This window comes from Nelumbo nucifera, chromosome 1 (genome assembly GCF_055504915.1).
Source record: "Nelumbo nucifera cultivar China Antique chromosome 1, China Antique-T2T, whole genome shotgun sequence".
Classification (NCBI taxonomy): Eukaryota; Viridiplantae; Streptophyta; class Magnoliopsida; order Proteales; family Nelumbonaceae; genus Nelumbo; species Nelumbo nucifera.
Genome location: NC_142649.1, coordinates 125,459,658 through 125,477,973, shown reverse-complemented (window position 1 = coordinate 125,477,973; position 18,316 = coordinate 125,459,658). Strand labels below are relative to the sequence as shown.

Here is an 18,316-nt window from a genome sequence, read left to right as displayed (position 1 = left end):
TGCAACTCATTGATGACATGAAATTGCTGATAGTCTTCATCACAATGTTCAACCTCCAGGAGCTCAAGTAAAACTCATATTGTGCATGTTACCAAGGTTTTTTCATGCTTAAACGAAGGCTTAGTAGGTGCAGGCCCTACTAATAAGTACAAGAAATTGTATAAAACAAAGGGAGTGAAACAAAGAGTGAATGAAGGGGTCTTTGCTGGAGAGGATAATGAACTTCAGGTTTCCAATAGGAAGAAGAAACAATTGATGGTTTTGCCTGGAGGGGAGGTGGAGATGAGGAGTTCAGGAGAAGGAAAGGGAGGGTGGAGGTGAAGTTGAGGAAGAAGGTGACAAGGTGTCTTCAGAGGAACAGGGAAAGAAGCAAGGCAGCTTGGAGCTTGGAAATTTGGTTGACAGGGATGTAAAGGTTGGCAAGTATTCAGATCTGTCATTCTCGGGCAGAGAGGCTTTTTCTAGGAGAGCTTTTGAAGATTTCAACAGGAGAAAGAAGAAAGAGAGAATGAAGAAATCTGTTCTAGGGGAAGGAGGAGGAATTTGGAATGTGGAGGGAGGACAGGAGGAAATGTTTGATGGGGAAGATTAAAGTTGGTGGTTTAGGCAGAGGGTGGGGAGGGGTTGATGTATGATTTTGGAGGAAGATTTTTTTATTCTCTTTTGATAGTTCAGAGTTGAGAGATGAAGAGTTCTCTGATCTTGAGGGGAAGCTGAATTTGTTGACAGTTGCATGTTCATTTTTTCCCTCTTTCTGGGTAGCTGATAGGTTGTTTGGAGGTGTTTTCTTAGCAACTTAATGTTATGAGAAGTAACAAAGACTTGGGGGTGTGATCAGTTCAAGGATTGATTGCCGGGTGTAAGTTCTGCCAGAATTTGAAGGCTTGCGTAAAGAAAATTCTGAAGCTGAATTTTGGGATACTTTGAATGTTTTAATTCTAATATTGATTTCTGATGTAGTTCTTTTTTGGGTCTCTTGTAAAGCGGTGGGGTGACTCCTTGTCACAAAATCATTGTATCTTATTGTTTTCTGAATAAAATTTTTTACTTTATTGATCTTCAAAAAAAAAAAAAAACTTAAATGTTGTTGTAATCAGTTTCTTTTTTCTTTTACTATCAAAAAAAAAAAACAATTTCTGGTAGTAGACATATGTATGTCCATAAATGTCTGTATATATACTTGTTTGCAATAGGAAAAATCATTACAACTGCATCTAAATTTGCCTACTTGCTGAATTTTAAAATACAACAACTAAAGGTTGAATTAGGGTGAGATCTAAATGTAAATAACCTAAAGGAGGTATATTTTTTGATAGAAAGTAAAGCATAATATCATTAATAAAGAACCAAAAACATGTACAATAGGCTGCTGTACACAGGGATTCACAATCACTGCCCCTGCAATCCTATACCCCCATACCCTGCTTTACAAAAAGATTATCATGTACAAAAAAGGAACTATAGTTTGTATCCTTTTTGTGATAAATGAAGTTATTTTATTAGAATATGGAGAAAAGCAGATACAAGTATCCCATGGAGAAGCACAAGCTGCGACCTCTCCAAACAATCAAAACCAAAAATAGACTACAAAGCAAAGGTGCCCAATACAATTGTGCCCTGTTTGTCCCTTGCTTTGCTAAACTATTAGCCATGGCATTTGCTGATCTCCCCACCCATTGTATCTAACACACAGACTTCTTGTCAGCCACTTAAATTTCTTAAGTTCATTCTTAAAACACCATAACACAGACTCTGAATTCTGTAGCCACCCCACAACCAACTTGGAATCTCCTTCTATTAGTGGTTGTTCCACTCCTATCTGTACTGCAAACTGCACCCCTTGAAGGGCAGCTTGTAATTCTGCCCTGGTGGAGTCTCCCACACCTAAGGTGCCCAAGTATAAGAGAACCACATTTCTACTTTCATTCCTTAGAACCCTTCCCATCCCAGAGGGACATGAATTACCTTGACTGATGCTATCAAAATTTAGTTTCATAAAGCCTTCAGGAGGGGGTGCCCAACTCATACACACTCTATTCTTCGGAGATGAGTAGCTTGCCACTACTGCCCAATTCCTCCAGAGATCGTCAAAAGAAAACTGATGAAACTAATCTAGGGATTTCAGCCACAAAATAGCCCCTTACAAAATATACTCCTTTAGTTCTTGTTGGCTTCTCTCCTTCTCTTGGAATATCTTGGCATTCCTTTCTTCCCCACTGTCATATGAAAGCTGCTCTTGCACACCTCCACATTATTCTTCCTCTTCATTGGTGCCAAGCAGAGGTTGATGGATCAAGAAGCATGCTTACTTTTGCTGACCTATTCCACCTGCACCCAAAGATCAAGAATAGCCAATCCCACAACTCTGTAGCAATAGAACAAGAAATTAGTACATGCAAGGTTTAAAATTTCTATACGGTACGCCCGATACGGGGCGTATTGTATAGTATCCTTGAAAAAAAATACGAGATACGCATGGAAATCGGGTGTCTCGTCTTTTTTCATGCGTATCGGACCCGTATCGGGGGTGTATCAGTAGCGCATCGACGAAAAAGATACGACCAAAAACTGAAAAAAATAAAGGGGGAAAGTAAGCTTCTTTTCCTTGAAATAAGCCTTCTTTCACCCCCAAATGATTCTAAAACTCCAAACCTCAATTCTAGAGTGCTAGATTTGCAAAAATTTGCAAGAAACAAGTGTGAATCGTTAATTTTTTTTGAAGATTTTTCAAAATTTGAAAAAATATGGCAAAAATAGGTAAATTTTTTCAATTGTTTATAATATCTTGTGATTTCTTTTTTTTTTCTTGAATGTATAAATTTATGTTGATATACATTTCTTACATTCAAAATCACAATTTTATTTTGTGTTATCAGTAGATTTATGGAAATTTCTGAAGATATTTGGGGAAATATAAATTAACAAAAAATTTGAAAATGTAATTTTTTCTCTACCTATAAAGACTAAATATGTTTTAGATCTATAGATTTATCTATAATATCCATAGAGCAATTGAAATTTCTTCTTTAATATTTTTTTTTATTTTTATATTTTTATAATAAAAAAATAAATAATAATTAATTATATTTTATCATTTGATCACAACAATTGAATATATTATAATTCTATGGATGATCTATCATATCCACAGACCAATTGAAATTTCTTCTTTAATAATTAATTTTTTTATTTTTATATTTTTAGAATTAAAAAAAAAATAATTAATTATATTTTATCATTTGATCACAATGATTGAATATATTATAATTCTATGGATGATCTATCATATCCACAAAGCAATTGAAATTTCTTCTTTAATAACTATTTTTTGAATATATTATATAATGCTTATTTATTTTTTATAATTTTGAAAATAAATAATAAATAATTTTTAATTATATTTTCACTTAGAAGTTGTGTCAATGCATGTTTTATGGTTGGATAGGAGAGTTGGTTTTTTCCCATCTCATAAAACATCAAAACTTAAGAATTATAATTTATAAATTATAGTTAGGCATAGGATTTTTAATGAAACCATAATTATAATTAACTATAATATATTTCTTCATAAAACCTTTAAAATATATTAGTTTAATGTATATACACCTCATTGAGGTCTTATATTTAGTGTTGTGGATGATTTTTATGATTTATTAAAGTATTTATAGTGTTTCCAAGCGTATCTATGCATATCTTAGTTTTTCTCCGATATGCATGCGTATCCAAGGTGTATCCCGATACATCTCTTAAAATTGCCTTTCCGATACACTTGGCGTTTCCGATACTTTGAACCTTGAGTACATGGTAGCAGTCCACACCATGAGACCTGCAAAGAGTACACCAATTAGGTGAGATACAAAGATAAGGTCTTCTCTTTTGTAGATTATCTAAGGTGTTTACTTTCCCATAGAACACTTCCCAACAGAATGCCAAAACCTTAGGGGGAATACACCTGCACCAACAACCTCCTTAAAAAGGAAAGCCTGTTGAGATGAAGAACATCAAAGGGATTTAAAGAAGGAAGCACAGGAGAAAAGAGCAGAGGGCTGAGATGTCAAAGCAAGCCAGGAAAACATTTCCCCAAGACTTTTGATAATTTGTGTCTGCAGTGCTCCTTTTATTCTTAAAGATCCTTGCATTTCTCTCCTGCCAAATGCACCAAAAAGTCACTGCAGGAGTGATGTTCCATGCCAGTTTTCCCCTCTTGGTTAAACCTCCAACTTTGATTCTTGGTTACAAGTTTGCACCTTAAACAGATTCCATAATTTTGACCAAATCTCATAAGAAAATCTGTAATGTAACAACAAGTGATTAACTGATTCAGTTTGCTCATCACATTACACAGTTGGTGGAATCCAGTGGCATATCCTTGACAATAGATAATAACTATGAAGAAAATTTGGAGTTAGATAATATTTATAAAAATAATGGAGTTAGGTAATGAAGCTAGAATTGAAATTAGACATTTAGCTCAAGAACTTGGGACATAAAACTAAAGTGAAAATAGAGCTTATGGATCAACTTCTACCTAATTGATCTTGTGAAGTCCTAAATAGCATTACAACTCGCAACTTCTAGTAGAACATTCTACCTTGTTTCCCTTGAATTTCTTAAATGATGAATATCAATGACAAAATGGTTTTAGATCCTTCACAATTCAATTACTGATCAATAAAAATTATAGAAAATAAAAAAAAAATCTGCACAGTCCTATTGATATGATCATATCCTGATAAAATATGTAAGAGCTGTGCTGCACCCTCCTAATTAATCAGAATGCAGGAAGAGGTGAATTCACACTTCCACCTTCGTGGAATACACTAATTGACATTAGGTGTAATAATTCTTCTCTCAATTGACTTATGAACCATTAGATGCACTCACAAAAAGAAAAGATACACTGTTACATAGTTTAGCTCTAAAATAAATGGAAAATCCTCTCATGCTGCTGCTGCAGTTTGTTACATTTAATTGTATGGGTCTCCCATCTAATGAATGGTTTGGATGAACCACAAGATCCCTCCTGTGGCAGAAAATTGTTGGTTTGTGTAGGAAAGTTCCCTATTTGATCAAAACGGTGAAAATGTTTCCTTATTATTTATATTATATCAAAAGGCCATATTACCCATTACTCGTCCCTGACTTTCTAGGCTCTTGGGAGGGATGGACTGGATACAAACTTAAAATATGGCTGCTCTCAGACTTGAACCCACGTTTTTACACTTGTCAGCTCAAGATATTCCAGGCCATTGCACCATGCAGTGGTCCTCTATTGTTATTTCTTTATTTATTTTTTGCTGCAAGTCCTTCATTGTTATTTGTTATCATTAAATATCAATCTTTAAAGTTTTATTCTTAGACGGGTGTTTTTGAACCTTTTTCTCTTCCTTGTACTCTTTTTGTATTTGGGCGCCCAAGTAGGGGCTTCCTTGTAATATACTATTTTCAAAGTAAAAAGATCTTTTGAGGGTGTGAACAGTAACAAGAACACTTCTTTTCTCCTCTTGCTTTCTCTCTTCTAAACCTTAGTTTTAACTTTTGTTTGTCAACCGAAGCGTAAGCACACCTTTTTAAGTTATTATCTTGTTCCTAAGAAACTAAAGGTTATAGACAAAATAATACATTGTGAAGTTGTCCTGTAAGCTTTAAGAGACAAAACTACATGATAGAATGAGTTCAAGCAAAATTTAAACTCATAGAAAATACAAATGATTCTAATAGATCAACCAAAACAATGTTTTATTTAAGTTTACAAACCCTGATGGCCCAGAGAAAACCTGGGTTAGACCAGACCATTTTAGACCAAGCAAGCTTTAATTCTTAAGGCAATTCAGATTAACTTGAAGCAACAGAAGTTTCTAGACTAATAACAAAAGACAAAGTTGGTGGAAGAACTTTCCAGTACTCGGGCATGCCCAAAACTCTATAAATAGGAGCCCAACACCTGGGTAGGGGACCTTTTGGGACTTTTATCCCCTTGGCCTGGGAGATTCACTTTCTTCTTCCCTTCTTCTCCCAGTCTCTCTGGTTTCATTCAAATCATGGTCCCTCCTAGCCCCAGCTTCGTTCCCTTTGCAATCATTGCCATAGTGCTCTCTGCTATTCCTTTCTGGAATTTCATTACTGGCAAACCATAACAATCTGATCCCTTGCTAAAGGGTATGTAGGCATCTCTTTTGGGAGTCCGGCCAGTTCTCTCCCTTCTACCCCTGTTCCTCCTGGTTTAGATCACCATTTCCTTGGACTTTCAGAGTCAGACTGTGCATGCCCTATCTGTCGACTTACAGTTACTAACTTACATTATAATATCATCTGTTGTAATCCACATAGCGCTGCTAGTGCCTGTGGGGGAATATGTTGATTCCAGTAAAACTTTGTGTTGGTACCCATGGAAATGGAAATATGTTGTGATTCTTGTGAAAATATTAGGAAATGTATGGACATTTTAAACCGTATTTTAGAGGCAGCCCCTAGGTCCATTGCTCTCAGCAGACCCCGTAAACCAGGATTGCATGTTGATCTTTAACTTGGTGGGTAATCTCTCTCTCTCCATGCCAAGATCTGTCTGTTAATGAACTAGTGAATACAAAGTGAGTTTGCAGACCTAGGTATCCAAGAGAAAACGCTATTGAAATCAAGTATCAAAGTCATTGCTTTTCTGATCTGATGTCTAAGATTACATGGCTCATCCATATTGCGTTTCGTCCAATATGTTATTGTCTTTGAATCCCTTCAACAATCAATATGTAGCTAGCTTCAAATTCTGTGGTACAGCTTGTAGTTTTGCTTGTATAGAGTTTCCAGTACCTATTGGCCCTAGAAAGCCACTTAATACCCCCATTGTGATTTCTGCAAACACCACCTATACCTGATTATCCAGGCCTCCAGGGTTCCCAAGAATTTGATGTATAAAATGCAAAGTTGTGATTATACCCTCTTTAAAAGATGTGGAAATGGTAGAAAGGTACCAACCAGCTGGTTGGTAAGGTCTCCTGCTGGTCGTATGAGGAGAGCCTGCTCACCACAGGAGTCTTCTTCGAGGAAGACTCTGCCTCCTGAAATCAGAAAATAGAGAGAGAGAGAGAGAGACTCTGAAATGGCTCGATGCCTTTCTCATTGTTTCATGGGCTATTTATAGATGTCGGTTACCCCTCTTTAGCCATAATGGGCCATCTTGCGAGGTCCCCGGTTACACTAATTTAATGGGTCATTCACATTTCTGTTATTATCAACAGTTCCATCAACTCCTCCCCCCTTTATAACAACCTTGTCCTCAAGGTTAACGCTGGGGTAGCGTTGCTGCAGCTGACAGTAGTCTTCCCATGTGGCATCTTCCGGTGGGAGGTGTTTCCATACCACCAAGGCTTGCTGAACTATCTTATTGCCATCTCGTACCTACCTGAAGTCAGCAATATGATCCATCTCTGGATGTAGAACCCCCTCCTCAGAAAATTCTGGTAGGCAAGCTGAAACCGAAGGGACTGGCCCTAAGTGTTTCTTCAATAGGGATACATGAAACGTGGGGTGTATCTTGGAAGAGCGAGGGAGGTCTAACTTATAAGCCACCTTCCCCACCCTGGTTACAATATGAAATGGACCATAAAATCTGGGAGCCAACTTTTGAGAGGACCTTTTGGCCAAGCTACTCTGCCTGTAGGGTCTCAGCTTCAAATAAACCCAGTCTTTTACCTCGAACTGAACATCTCGATGTTTCTTATCATAGTAGGCCTTCATTTGTTGTTGTGCCTTTAGCAAGTTGGCCTTTAAGTCCTTAAGGACTGCATCTCTGTCTGCTAGATGTGCATCTACTTCAGTCACAGCTGTGGATCCCTTTTCATAGGGTAGTAGAGAGGGTGGTTCCCTTCCATACAGGGCATGAAAAGGTGACATGCCAATTGAAACTTGAAAAGAGGTGTTATACCAGTTATTCCGCCCACGGCAGCCACTTGGTCCACTTCCCGGGGTAATCACTAGTAAAGCACTGAAGGTAGGTCTCAAGGGAACGATTCACCACCTCTGTCTGTCCATCGGACTGTGGATGATAGCTGGTGGAATGATGGAGTTTCGTTCCTTGCACCTGGAAGTATTCACCCCAGAAACGACTCATGAAAACCGAGTCCTGATCAGAGATAATTTCCTTGGGTGTGCCATGTAAATGGGAGACCTCCTGGGCAAGAGTTTTGGCCACTTGTGCTGCAGTGTATGGATGGTAAAGTGGTGCAAAATGCGTGTACTTAGACAGCCGATCCACAAAAACAACAATGACTGTCTTTCCGCGGGAAGGAGGTAGACCAGTAATGAAATCCATAGTTACCTCATCCAAAACTTGTTCCAGGAGCGGTATAGGCTGTAACAGCCCGGCCGGGGACTGATTGTCGATTGTCATATTTATGCCGCTGACATATTGCACACATGGAAACATACTCCCGAATCTGTCTCTTCATCCCCACCCAATAAAAATGAGATGATACCCTACGATATGTTCGTAGGATGCCAGAATGTCCACCCACTAGTGAAGCGTGAAAAACCTCTAAGAGGGCTGGAATGTGGGTTGAGTAATTTGCAACCCACATTCCACCCACTCGCCATTTAAGAAAGCATTCTTCACATCCAATTGATGTAGCTCCCATGAGAAATTTGCAACTAATGATAATAGAACTCGGATTGTGTTGAGTTTTTCTATCGGAGCAAAGGTTTCTTTGTAGTCAATCCCTTCTTTTTGGGTAAACCCTTTTGCTACCAGTCTAGCCTTGTACCTTTCAATGGACCCGTCCTCCCTATGCTTCACAGTGAACACCCACTTGCATCCAACAGTGCCTTTCCCTTCTGGTAGATCCACTAATTCCCAAGTCCCTGCTTTCACTAAGGCCTTCATTTCTTCATCCATAGCCTCTTTCCATTTTGGGTCAGATATTGCCTCAGAATACCTAGTAAGGACATGCACAGAAGAGAGAGCAGACACAAAAGAACATAACGAGGAGACAAATGTGAGTAAGACACAAAATCAGCAATGGGGTGTCTGATAGTACAAGAACGGGTAGACTTACGAAGGGCAATAGGAAGATCCAAGTCAGAGGAATTGATAGGATTACCTTGAGTTTCTGAGACAGGTTGATCTGAGTCCAATTGGTTGTTGTCATGAGTTAGGGGGCCCTTCTTCCTTCTGTTGTAGGTGATTCTGATATCTCTTTTCTGCCTAGAGTCTTCAGTAACATTTGCAACATCACTAGTAGTAGCTGGTACCATGGGAGCCTCACTAGATTCACCTGGAATACCACAACTAGGTGGATCAGGAGGAGAAGATGGAAGGTCCGAGGTAGAGAGGAGGGAACAGAAGAATCCTCTTCCATCCCACTAGTCTCCCCCTGAAGAGGATTCTGGGAAGAATGAAAATAGGATTGAGACTCAAAGAATACCACATCCTTTGTGACATTTTTTCTTGGTGACTGGATCATAACACTTGTACCCCTTCTGAGTAGGGGAGTACCCCAAAAAGATTCCCTTCGTAGCCCTAGGATCCAATTTGGTCTTCTTCGGATCCTTGACATGTACAAAGCATACACAACCAAAGACTCTCAGTGGAAGAGAAAAGTCAGGAAGGTGAGGGCAAAGAACAGAGAAAGGAGTTTTCATCCCCAATACCTTGGATGGCATTCGATTTATCAGATATGATGCAGTAAGGATTGCTTGAGACCAATAGTTTTTTGGAACTTTGTGCTGAAATAGTAAGGCTCGAGCAGTCTCCAATAGGTGTCTATTCTTGCGCTCAGCAACCCCATTATGTTGGGGGGTACTAGCACAAGATGACTGATGAATCATTCCAGCATCCTCCATAAATAGATTCAAGGACCTTTCAAAATATTCAGCAGCATTATCAGACCTGAATTGTTTGATTTTCTTGCCAAATTGTGTCTCAATTATTTTGCAAAATGTCATGGTTACCCGTGGCACTTCATTACGTGCTTTTAATAAGTAGATCCATGTGCATCGAGAATAATGATCAATAAAATTGATAAAGTATCGAAAGCCATCAACAGAAATAATGGGAGAGGGGCCCCAAACATCATAGTGGGCTAAGTCAACAGAAGCTTGAATTTCATTACTAGAAGTTGAATAAACAGTTCTACATTGCTTTGATAGTTGACAGACTTCACAAACTAACTCTTGACTTGAAACACCTTTGAATAATTCTGGAAACAACACTTCCAATGATGAAAACGGTAAATGACCTAATCTAGCATGCCATAGATGTAACCTAGCTATTGACTCCACATTGGACTGACTACTAGTAGTAGATGTTTGTAAGGCCGAATTGATGTCTGCATCAAGGTAGTAGAGACCTCCACACTCATGACCGCTCCCAAATCGTTCTCTTCGTCAATCTGTCTTGAAAGACACAATGAGTAGGAAAAAAGGTTATGCTACAATTCAAATTTTTGGTAAGCTTTGAAACAGATAAGAGATTTGAAGAAAGATTGGGAACATGGAAGACAGATTTGAGTGAGAGGTCCTTGCTTAGGTCAACCACTCCTTTCCTAGAGATGGTAGAGAGAGAACCATCAGCAACCCTCATCTTATCTTGGCCAGACATTAAATGATAGGAAGAAAATAGAGAAGACATGTGTGTCATGTGGTCAGTTGCACCAGAATCAATAATCCAAGAGGCAGGCTCAATAGTACTAGTTGCACTAAAGGCAGAGACAATACCTAATCTGGCAAGGGAGGTGGAAGTAAGAGAATTGGTCCTTAGACGGGCTAGGGCCCGGCTAAGAACCTCTATCTATGGAAGAGGAAGTAACTGTGGATGAGTGTTTTGAACCATCATCACTGTGACTCGCAGCCAGATTCCCACTTACAGGTTGACCCTTCTGATGCTTCTTATCTTTCCTCAATGCAGCTGGCTTCAGATGCGGATAGAGAACCCAACAGGTCTCTTTCACATGCCTTTCTCCTCCATAGTGGGTGCACTTCAGATGTCTCTTGTCCGAGTACCTGTTCCCCCTTTGATTTGTAGAGATTAGGGCCGAATGTTCCACAGATTGTTCTGCTAGTTTAGTTTGAGTATCAACCTGCATCTCTTTTCTTCTCACCTCTTCATTCCTCACAAGGTAGTAGACATGATGTAAGTCTGGCATTTCATCCCTTCCCAGAATTTGGGACCTTATGCTCTCATATATTGGATCTAGGCCAGCCAAAAATTTAAATGCTCTACCCTCTTCAACCTGTTTGTCATGCTTTTCCTTGTCTCTGGCATTCTCCCAATCAATAATAAGGTGATGATCAAGCTCTTCCCATAGTCCTAGTGTAGGAAAATATGTTGCAATACTCATATATCTCCTTGCCTAAGGCAGCAATGTCTTGATTCAGTCTGTAAATTCTGGCATTATTTTTTTTTTTGCCCATAGGTTTTAGACACTTTTTCCCATATCTTGGCAGCCGTGGAGAAATGATGAACAGTCCTAGCTACTCTTGGAGTCATTGAAGCAAGTAGCCAGGACATAACTGTAGCATTCTTGCGCCAAATTGCATATTCAACACTCCCCACTTCGGGTTCCTTCTTCTGCCTGTCTAAGTAACCAGTGAGTTCCCGGGATGTGATGAAGAGCATGGCTGAAACAGACCATTCTCTGAAGTTGTACTCATCCAACAACACATTTGTGATCTGTAGGCTGTGCAGATTTGGATTCTCTAGATTAGGAGACCTCCCACAAGCCCTAACATCTCTAGAAGACACTTCCCCGGATATGGAAGACATCTTCTCCTACTTGTAAATGTCAAGACTGTAAACACAATATATAGAGAACTGTTTCAAACTTACAAAACTTGCTGCACTGTAAACTCAGTCCTGAGAACCCGTCACAGAGCTGAAACACCGAGTACTACACTGCGGCACTGTGCCCTAATTACTGCTGTCGTAGACTATAATCTGTTGTGCAACCTTCTGCTGTGTTCTAATCACTGCTGCCGCAGCCTGCAACTTGCTGTGTTGGCTTCTACTGTGTGCTAATCACTGCTATCGCAGGCTCTCTAACCTCACCCACGAACAGTTCTAGGACTGCTAAGATCAGTCCTCCCTCCTAGATATGTTCTACACAGATCCCTCTTAGCCGAATGGCTACAGTCTGCTGTATTGTGTCTATTCTCAGCCAGCCCTATTCTATTATATATAAGAGCATTACATAATGTTACATAAATAGACTAGAATGCCCCTGATTAGTGATGGGACACCTAGTCAAATAAAACACTAAATAAGATTAGGCCCAATAACTAAGGCCCAATAACTAATGACTTAAGACCCAACAGAGATAAACAAACAAATTAAGACAGCCGAACCAACAATTATAATAGCTTCTTACTCTGATTTCTTTTTCTCTAAGGCATAGTATCTGTCCTCAGGTGGGCATCCATAGCTTTAACAACCATCTTGATTCGAGGGGCTACAGTTCCACTTTTGATAAATCAGCTCAAAGCTACTTCAAAGCTTACTGTACGGTGCATTTCTTTTTGTTTCTTCCTTTTGACTTCTATTAGTTGTTTTCTCTCCTTTCTACTCATGTTGATTACATGATGTAAATGTATTTAAAATAACCTATGGCTTCTTTTAACAGTTAGTTTGCTCCTCAACTGTACAATTTTTAATTTACTGAACGATTTCAATGTACTTATCTTTAAAAAAAATAGAAAAAAAACAAAGGAAAAAAAAAGAAAACAATATACAATTTCAATGTTTGTACAATAATTTCTATGATGCCAGAAGGGTATGATACCAGAAGAACTTTTACCAATGAGACCCCCAACCCACATTAATTTTGATGAATACTAGTTGATTTATTACCACATCTATGATACTGGTAAATGGTTATCAGTTTTCTTAGGTATCTAACCTTTTTCTGTATCATAGTTGGATTCTGTTGTATGTATCTACATGTCCACAATGACTGGAAGTATCTTTCCAGTTGTGCGATCTTTTTTGAACATATAACTTTTCCTCTGTGGTTTTCTACTTTCAGTCAAGTATAAGCAGATATTGGTATACAGAAAAACCTGGACTATTATAGAATTAATTTTTCTCTGTTTTCTCTAAAACATTGTTATTTGATTTTCAATGTGGTAAAACTTTGATGTTTTTATTTTTTTCATATGGTTGTCTAAGATCTTGGTTACTGAATTTGGTCTACATACCAAGTAAATCTTATCCTAGATGTCTATACTTCTTTTTTTCTCCTTTTAATCCCAGATATCTACAATTTCTACATTAGCAGTAGAAATGGGTTTGAAGATAGAAGTAGTACCTGGGTTGGAAATTTGTTAAACATTGAATAATGAAGAGGCTTGAACATGAACCTGAGTAGAAACCTGCCTTAGATCCTATTTGAAGAGGTTTACTGAAATGTGGTATGATATTATTTTCCCTGTTAAAGGTATCTAGAAACGTGCATTGCTTAGTGCAAACCAAGTATCTAGGAAACGTATAGGTATTTTATCCTTTTCTAGTAGTCATTCCCCAAGTAATTAGAGTTAAATATATCTTTTGGATTTTGAAGAGGAGAAAGTAATTGGTGGAAGAATTCCTCTCTGACCTTCTTTATGAAGTTCATTTTTGGCTCTGGGTTGTTTTTTGTTTACCTCCATGGTTTCATATCAATAAAAAATGTATAGACTTCATTTAAAACATAGAAAATCAACATGTTCATATCAATAAAAAATGTATAAACTTCATTTAAAACATAGAAAATCAACATGTTCATGAAGAAAAAAATCGAAGAAAGAAGAAATTTCAAAATAGATGGGCTGAGCCTCTAGTTTTGTCCTAGGAAAAGAAGAAAAGAAAAGAAAGGATGAAATATTGGACAAAATTTTGAGTTCATCCATGCTTATTACTTCAGGTTTTGAAGTCTTCAAGTTTTCTAGACAGTATACATCTTGATTGAACCCTAACAAGTAAACAAACAAGAAAAATAATAAAAAGTAGCTAGTATTTTAACTCAAATTGAATAATTTAGTTTAATAATGTTTGTTTATTATTATAATTTCAGAAAGTTTAAGAATATAAGGTTATGTTTGGGTAAGCTTTTGCTTTTGTGTTTTTCAGAGTACAAAAGTACAAAGTAAAAGTCTGAAGTACGTTTCATGCTTTTACTTTGTACTTTCATAGTTTGGTAATTATTGTTGTGAAAACATGCTCTTGAGACTAAAAGCATTAATAAGTGTTTGGTTACGCAACTTATGCCGTATTGCTTTACCACATGTGACATGATAAATTCCATGTGTCAACTTGTTGCTTGTTGAAATCATTGTTTTAAAACGTGGAGGTGTGATGCAAGGTGTTCCACCACCTAGAGGCGTGAGAACGTAAGAAGCACAAGCCTCCCGAACAAAAGGAGGTTGGGCAAAGCCCCTGGCCCACTTTCTTTCCCCTTATCTTCTCTTCCTTTCCCTTCCCTTCCCTTCCCTTTCCTTTTCTTTTCTTTCTTTTTCTTTCCCTTTCCCTTCCTTTTCTTTTTTCTTTTTTTTGGTCTTTTTATATGAGGTTGTGTGTGAGGCATATGAGGCATATGCCTCTAGCACGCCTCATGAAAAAAGTTCATGGGTGTACGCCTCTTACAACTGAGGCATATGTCTCAGAGGTGTCAATGGCTCTGCATATGCCTCAAGGCATTTTGGGGCCACCTCACCTGGAGGCGCGCCTCTAGGCGTATGCCTCCCACACCTTTTAAAACATTGGTTGAAATTTATAATATAAAAATGTCAAATGACCCATAGTTGTGCCATGTGGCACAAATTAATGCGACATGGCATATATTTTGACACGTGGATATCAAACTTGGCATGTATTTTATCTATCAAAAAAAAACTTGGCATGTATTTTTCCATGTGTCACTAATTTGACACATGACATATATTTTACCATATTTACAAATTTTCCACATGTCATATTTATGGACATCATGGCATATATCTTGACATACGTCACCAATTTTTCTCTGTGGCATATATTTTGCCACAAAGCATGTATCATGCCACATGTCATATATTTATGAACATCATGGAATATATCTTGCCATATGTTGAAAATCTTGGCACATTGCATATATTTTTCCATATTCACAGTTTTCCACAAGGCATATATTATGCCATGTGGCGTATATTTATCGGCATCTTGACCCATAGTTGTGCCATGTGTCACATATTTTGCCATGTGACATATATGCATTTGCACCTTATGCATTTTTTGTAGAAAGCACATTTAATCTCCATGAGTGCTTTATCTTCTAGGTGTCGCTCTATATGTTTAAGTTACCTTGTATTACCTCATTTCCATAGGCAGTATGGCCTAGAGGTAGTCTCTATTTTATAAGATAGTCAGTTGTTAACATGCTTTTTGCTGGGTTATTTGGCTTTTCATTTGATTGATAACAGCATATTTTTGCTTTATTAGATGGTCACAAGAAATTGTCGTGACTTATGGCATGTTTGGTATTGATTTAGAAGCCACAAGAAAGTTTTATGATAATGTGACTCATTGCTCCACATGTTAGGTAACCCTTGTATTTCTTGATATTCTTAGAAAGGTAGTGCATCCTAGAGGTAGTCTCCATTTTATCATATGATAGTGGGTATTTTCATGTATCATTTGGGGTAGCAACAATAAGCATGCACTCATTGGGTAATTTTGTCTTTCATTAGATTGATAGAATGTCTATATTTTATTGGAAGGTTGCAAAAAAGTATTGTGACCATACAGAGTAATCGAAACCAAATCATCAATGCATGCATTTACAAGGTGATTTGATTTTAAATTTGATTATTAGCATGTTTGTGATTTATTGGAGGGTCACAAGAAAGTGTTGTGACTATGCAAACTCATCGAAGTCAAATCACCCAGTTATGCACTCACTAAGTGATTTGGTTTTTAGTGTTTTATTGGAAGGTCACACAAGAAAGTATTATAACCATGTGAATGCATTACAACACATCTTAGGCCACCTTGGTATTTCTTGATTAAGTTCCATGGGTGTTTGATTAATTAATTACATAGTTGTACACATCTTTTTGACTTTGAAAAATAGCATTGCAAAATTTGAAAATTCCCACCCAAACTCTTGTTTTGTCTATTGTTTTTTTTTTTCTTTTGTACCTTGTCCCACATTGGAAAATTATAAGACTTCATTTAAACTTTTTAGTAGGAGCTTGCTTACACTATTAGAAGTATGAAGAGGAGAGTATAGAAACTTGCTATTGTGCAATGTGCGTGTGCACAATGAGGCTCTTTTAAGGCACACTTTGCTCGCATCTTGCGTGCACCCACGTGGTTTCACATAAGGGAACCATATATTTGGTTAGTCCCATAAATGGAAGTGTGAATCCAAGTTGCAAAGCTAAACTCGTGTGAATATCCAACTGAATAGCCAGATTCACATATGAGTTTGTGAAGCTGGGTTTGCATAATCACATGCGATTATGACTGTGATTCTGGTTGCAAGAGATAGATTTGCAAATGTGATTCTGGCTATGATTTCAATTATGAAGTTGGCATCACATCCAATTCTGGTTGCAATTCCTGTGACAGAATTTTCACGAATTTGCGTAAAGACATGAAATGACACCTTTGGGAGGTCAAATCATGATTGTTAATGTTTTAAGTTTAATCCAGTGGTCATTACTTGATCAGGTGTGTGATCAAGAGACACCATTTGAGTATTTAACAGTTATTAATTGTTAACTAACTATGAACAATCACTAAGTTCAAATTCGTGACTGTACAAAGACCCTATTCAAATAGACCTGAAACTTTTCAGGGTGACACCCTAGAATCTATAAAATGGATGCAAGTCAAGTTGTTTTGCACGTAGTACACAACACATAACATTCCTGTCTCTCTTAATCCAAATTATTGTTGTCTCACAGAATGTTCCTTGGAGATTCTTCAACTTTTCTAGTTGTAGTTTGTGACTCGAGGCTCTGTTGTAGCCTGAGAATGAATCTGCCTATAACCTAATAGCAAACTCAGTCACCAGAGTGGAGGCAAATAATGTTTTAGCTAGAAAGCCATTTCTAGGTTGTGGAAACCACTGATGTCGTCCCCACCTCTTTCTATTGTACTGTATACAACTACTAGTTATTTAAGTGTCAGTCCACAATTAGTTGTTAGTCTTTTATTAGGACTTTAGTCTTTTATTATGACTTTCATTGTTGTCTTTTATTAGGATTTTAATTTTGCCATGTAAGCAGTCTTATCCTTACTTCAGAATTAATATAAATAGAAAGAGGGGGGCGGCAGATTAAGCATCCTCTTCTTTTCTGAAATCCTTCATTCGAAATCTTCTTCTCTTCTTTTCTCTTGCTCCTTTCATTCTCTCCTCTCATCCTCTTAATTTCTTGTTGATTATACAGTATAGCTTGGGCTGCCAGTAGTCTCATACGACTACATGGTATCAGAGCCAACCTAGGAAATCTTATGATAGTTTGACATGGCCGGCTGCATAAGAATTTCCTAGGGTTGGAAAATTTCGAGCAAAAGGGATCATCGGCTGAGTCTTGGAGATTGTTGGTGAAGCATCAGAGGATGATCAACAATCAGGAAGAGTCAGAAGGAAGAACCCTCAAGATTAGGGTTCAGACTTATCTTTGAAGGTTGCGGCCAGAGTTTTGCTGAAGTAAGTCAATCTTTTCTATTAAAAGGATTACCTTTTCTGGTTATTTCGAAGGTTCGACTGAAAGTGTTTTCCTCCTGAACTATTCTTGATACATTAAAAGAATAGTTTTTTGGTTACTTTAAGAGGTGCAGCTGAATTAGTTGTGTTCTTGGTTCTTGACCTTTGACTGGTTCTAGGTTCAAGATTCTAGTTTCTTGATTGTCGCCAATTCTGGGGCTACAGTTAGTTTCAGCCTTGCACTCTCAGCTCTGCACTCCAAGTTGTACTTGGAAGGTTATCTTTTTGAGGTGGATTGCCAACCTAGAAGGATAAAGTAGGTTCGGCTGATAGCAAATTCTGGGTGCAATTACCCAGTCTCAGTGATACAAAAGGCATTTGTTGGGATTTGAGAGTTTATCACAGATGATGGAGGCAGGTTGATTTTGGTTATCAGCAGTCCAGGCCAGCCCCAATTCCTTCTGAAGATCCAGATCTAGGTACTACATCTCTTCCAGCTCCCATTACAGATGAGCCTTCTGCTGTTGAGCCTTCTCCATCTTCTGAGCCCTCACTTCCATTGAATGACCTTGACCTTCCCATTGCAGTCTGTAAAGGCAAACGCCATTGCACCTCATCCACAGCCCACTATATCTTACAATTCTTGTCCAATGATCACCTGT

The 18,316-nt window shown here is 38.0% G+C and overlaps 1 protein-coding gene across 4 annotated transcripts in view; it reads left to right on the top strand.

Annotated features, from left to right (window-relative positions):
- LOC104609762 (mitochondrial inner membrane protein OXA1-like) overlaps positions 1-18,316 on the top strand; it is a 63,578-nt gene that overhangs the window by 29,304 nt on the left and 15,958 nt on the right. For 3 of the 4 annotated variants that reach the window (XM_010276142.2, XM_010276143.2, XM_088894168.1), the window contains one exon: positions 12,397-12,487. The exons of the other annotated variant lie outside the window; for it this stretch is intronic. In XM_010276142.2, coding sequence (XP_010274444.1) covers positions 12,397-12,487 — 91 coding nt within the window. The remainder of the gene's footprint in view (positions 1-12,396; positions 12,488-18,316) is intronic. 4 annotated transcript variants of the gene reach the window in all.